The sequence below is a fragment of the Aptenodytes forsteri genome, unplaced genomic scaffold (assembly GCF_000699145.1).
Source record: "Aptenodytes forsteri isolate BGI_AS27 unplaced genomic scaffold, ASM69914v1 Scaffold84, whole genome shotgun sequence".
NCBI classification, from domain to species: Eukaryota; Metazoa; Chordata; class Aves; order Sphenisciformes; family Spheniscidae; genus Aptenodytes; species Aptenodytes forsteri.
In genome coordinates this window covers 118232-122837 of record NW_008795492.1, presented here as the reverse complement: position 1 = coordinate 122837, position 4606 = coordinate 118232, and the positions used below count along the sequence as shown (strand labels likewise).

Here is a 4606-nt window from a genome sequence, read left to right as displayed (position 1 = left end):
GGTTTATAATTTTTCAAGTCCAGCCTTGTCTCTAAATTTTTACGTCATCACAGATTTTATGGGTGTGCTTATGGGTGTATGAAGGTCAGGTTTACATTCTGAGACCATTTGAATTCTTTCTGCAGGATTGAATACCTGGAGTATGTCTCAGGCCCTTTGTGTGTTCCTTTCATTGAAAGCCTGGGGAAGACTGAGATGGACCTTTTGAATCCAAGCCTTCACAAAAAGAACGCTGTCCTGCAAAAAGTACAGGAGTGCTTGGTAGGTGTGGCTAGGAGGGGTCAGCAGTGGAGGGGGAGCTGCAAAAAAAGTAATCTGTAATCAGCCACTGATAATTCCAAGCTAAATGAGAGTGGTCGATTAGTTTTCTCTCCCTTTATTGTCATGTGGTGCATCACAAAGTTATCCTGCCTACTTGTACTCTCCGGTCCGCATGCGCACACCCATGGTCTCTTCTATACAGACAGCAACCTGAGGCACAGGCTCTCCTGCTCTGTGTTTGTGCGGTGAAATCATAGCTGATGGGCTCTGAGCGCCCAAAAGGGAATAACACAGCATGCTAATTTCTTCATCCTCACAAGCAAGAGCAGCTTAGACTATCGCCTAGCTCAGAGAAGCTCTTAGTGCCAAGGCCCCAAGCAACCTGCTGTAGCTGACCTGATCTGAGCAGGGGAGTTGCACCTGGTGACCTCCAGAGGTCCCTTCCAAATTCAGCCATTCTGGGGTTCTGTTTGCACATATTACTGTACTGCATTTCATACAGTAATGTCACTCACCATCTACGTAAGTTCTTGACTTACCCATCTGTATTCTTATGTTTTTTTCGTGTACTGTTTCAATTTTATTGTTCCCTGCCTAAGGAAACCTTTTTATAGCTTCCTTAACAATTTTCCTTGACTCCATGCATGTTACAAAGCATTCTCATGAGATGTCATTGCTGACCACAGTGAACTGGCCGGGTTCTGACCCATTTGCACCTGGAGCTGTTCCCCCTTGCTCCAAGCAGTGCTAGTCCTGTAGAGCTGTGCGTGGCACAGGAAGCTCCACGGGAGAGGTGGTGGTACCAGGAGGATTATGTGACTTCTGCTGTCTGAGAGCTGCAGCAGTCACCAGTTTTTAGGGGAAACGTTCTTTGATGTAGCTGTGAATATTCATGTCCTTGTACATACTAACTAGGCCTATAATCCCTCGTGTTTTGGCAGCTGCTTGAGAAAGCCCTCAGAGCTAAGCCTTCTGACAGCAAGAGCTTGTGGCCCCTTTGCCACAAGGGGCCACGTGAGGGCCCTCCCGCCAGGCAGAACTGCACCACCTCTGCAGGTGTTGGGTGGTCACCTGGATATAGAGACTGTGGCAGGAGATTTAGTTTTAATTATTTTTTTGTGTGTGCTTCAATATAGAATAAAGAATACACTGAAAGCTCTGACAAGTGCTTATTAAATATCACCAGTTGCATTGGTAAAAGCAAAAAGTATAGCAGTCTCGGCAGAAACTGTAGATTAAGTTGCCAGTGCAAACTGTTGTGTCTTTGTTCCTTAAAGGGTCACAGAGCTTAAATGTGTTGTGATGCAGTTGAGTGATACAGGGCAAGAGCCAAGATTAGCTCTGCCAACAAGGTAAATGCTTCTTGTTTCAGAACGGCTCCATTGCTGATGAATATGATGTTGATCTACTTGGAAATCTAATCTGCCACTTACCTCCAGCCTTTCTACGTGGCAGAATGTCCCTGAAGGCAATGGCAACAGCCCTTCATCAATTCAAACTCTGCCAACAGCTCAGCCACGAGCAGAAGACTGAAATTAAATACAAACTCCTCGAGTTATATGGGTAAGGTATTAGATACACCGCCTTGCTTATGCTGATGGTTAAGCCATGCAAATACCAACCGTTTGCTTTGCCCAGATAGAGCTGCAATGAAAACAACACAAAGCAACTTCTATCACTGGCTGACCTTGGGGTCTCTGTTCACTAGAATGACATTTCTCTTCTTGTGTGTAACACGGTAACTGTGGAACAAAATACAACCCCAGGGACACCCTGCATGACTTAAGTCCCAGAGGAAAAGGGAGAAAGTGTAATGTTTGAGGAGGGGCAGGCAAACAGACTCTCTGGCATGGCAAGAGAAAGGGCGTTACAGGCAAAGAATGGCGCAGGAATGCAAAGAATGGGAAAATGGAAGTGGGATACTCAGTGTGCTGGTGTGAGAAGAGAAATAAAGAAGACTGCAAGCACCTGTGGCAATGGGAGAGAGCTAGAAAAGAAGCAGAGGGATGTAAAGTTCAACCAACTGAAGCAACAAAGCGGACAGCATGTTAGATGTCATTAATGACTCAGATTAGGAGGCTGATTGGAACCACACTGCTGCATCAGTCATGCAAAAAACAAAGCCATCCTCTATCTGGCAAGAATATACTGTTTCTCTCTTGCATTGTCTCTTAGAAGTATCTTGCATTTGAAAAGGGAGACTGAATGCATAGTTTCTAACCATCCCTTCAGCCCCAAAGTCTGTCACTTTATCCACCTAATCATTTTAGTTGCTCATTCAGCTTCCTCCTCGTCAGCATTTTTCTGGTAATGGAATAGCTATATTTTCCACCAGATCCCATCCCTGCATTAATCCTGATACAGATCCATTTTATTGAATCATGACACACTGTGCTAAATAATATTTTATTTATTTTGTTTTATTTTATTTAGAAAATATTTGTCTAGTCAAACATCCTCATAGTGGAGCAACCAACCAAATAATGTTTTCTGTGAGAACATGCACTAGTAACAGATTTGTTACTACCATCTTCTTCAGGATTTTTCAGGCTGAAAATTATTTATCCAAGCGCTTTCTTAAGTCAACCACCAACTGGGTTGGTTAACATTTGTCAGATTTGTGTCAAACAAACAGGCCAAACCTGCATAGTGCTAAGCTACATACATTTTGAAACACACAGCACCACTCAGAACTGAACCTGAACTTAATGTTTAAGACCTGAAATTCCTACAAATAATTTAGCATGTTATGTCAAGGGATATGGTACCTATCACAGAACTGATCTCTCATACAGAAATGGCATAGGTGTCATTAGATGTGGCTCTCCAAGGTGTTAGATCTGCCTTCCATAACTCTTGATATTGCAGATGAATGAAATAGCAGACAGTAAAAACATGGAGCTAATAAGGTATGGATTTAAATCTTCTGTTCCATCACCTATGTTTCATGTTTCTGTTCCTTAGTTTTAAAAAGGCAGCATTAGCAGCAGACTGGTGCCACACTGAGTTACTTTCCTGAGTTGTTTAGTGAACTCAATATTTTCAGAATGAGGGGGAAACTGTCCACTTCTCCTAAGTGTGCATGGACCTGTTTTTCAGAAATGTTGAGCACCCGCAGCTCCTGCTGACATCAGGGAATGTTACAGTTGGCCAACACCAATGAAAAACAGCCCCTGTACACCTGCAAACAGTTAAATATTGGAATAGAGGAGGGGGTTTTTTAATTTATAAGCAAGTACTGGCAAGTGTTGCTTGCTTGAAGTATTAGCCACATTGGTCCTTAGGATAAGATTCTTGGAAAAAAGATGGTTTCAATTTTGGTTATGAGGTTTCTACTTCTCTTTTGATACCATTTTGCAGACTACTATTGCAGTATGAACCTGATAGAAAATGGTAAATTTTCTTTTAAAAAAAGAATTATTTCTCCTTGCTTGAAGACTGTAGTGCTAAGAATACTATGACTATTGAGGGAGAGAGAGAGCTCCATTACCACAATATTTGAAGGCTTTCTCTAAATATATTGAGAATTCCACTAATGCCCTATATATCACAGAGAGATGAGAAAATGCAATCTGATGTTAATAAGCATGAATCATCACATTGGCGTAGAAGTGTCTGTGTTTCTTATATGATACAGTATAAGAAAAACTCTGAAGTTTTAGTATAACTTTGATTGCAAACTTTCTTCATTGATATAATTTTCCAAAATGTTTCTTCAGCTCCCCAAACAACTGGACAGCTGAAACAACATTAGATGTTGGACCATTCATAGCTCTGATGTCAAAAGGGGAATTAAACGTTCTTGCTGAAAAGGTATGTTTTTATTATAATTTTTAAATTTGTAAAAAATAATGTTAGAATTTGGATTTGTGAATGTCATCATAATCAAGTCTAAATTATGTAACTTGAATGCTAAACTAGGTAAATAATTCTCTTGGCAAGGAACCCTGTGTTAATGTTTCACACATTCTTGACTCCATCAAAATTTCTGAGATCTATTCTTGAAAGTAATGGTAGTATAAACAATTATTTGCACATATACAATGATAATTCTACATTGTCCTGTAGGGAAAAAAAATGGTGCATTTATAGTGACGCAGACTCAAACATTTTTAGTACTTTACACCTTGCAGTGTTGTTTCCTCCATTCCCCTGCCTTCCAACCATAAAAGTTATGTTTCTTATCCTGTTAATAATGGGATCATAGAATCATTTAAGTTGGAAAAGACCTTTAAGGTCATCAAGTCCAACTGTTAACCTAGCGCTGCCAAGCCCACCACTAAACCATGTCCCTAAGCAACCACATCTTCACGTCTTTTAAATACTTCCAGGGACGGTGACTCAA

At 40.9% G+C, this 4606-nt stretch overlaps 1 protein-coding gene across 1 annotated transcript in view; it reads left to right on the top strand.

Moving 5' to 3' along the window:
- Positions 1–4606, top strand: part of OTOA (otoancorin) — a 40537-nt gene that overhangs the window by 18374 nt on the left and 17557 nt on the right. Inside the window, 2 exon segments of the mRNA XM_009281598.1 lie at positions 1634–1824; positions 3981–4074. Coding sequence (XP_009279873.1) covers positions 1634–1824; positions 3981–4074 — 285 coding nt within the window.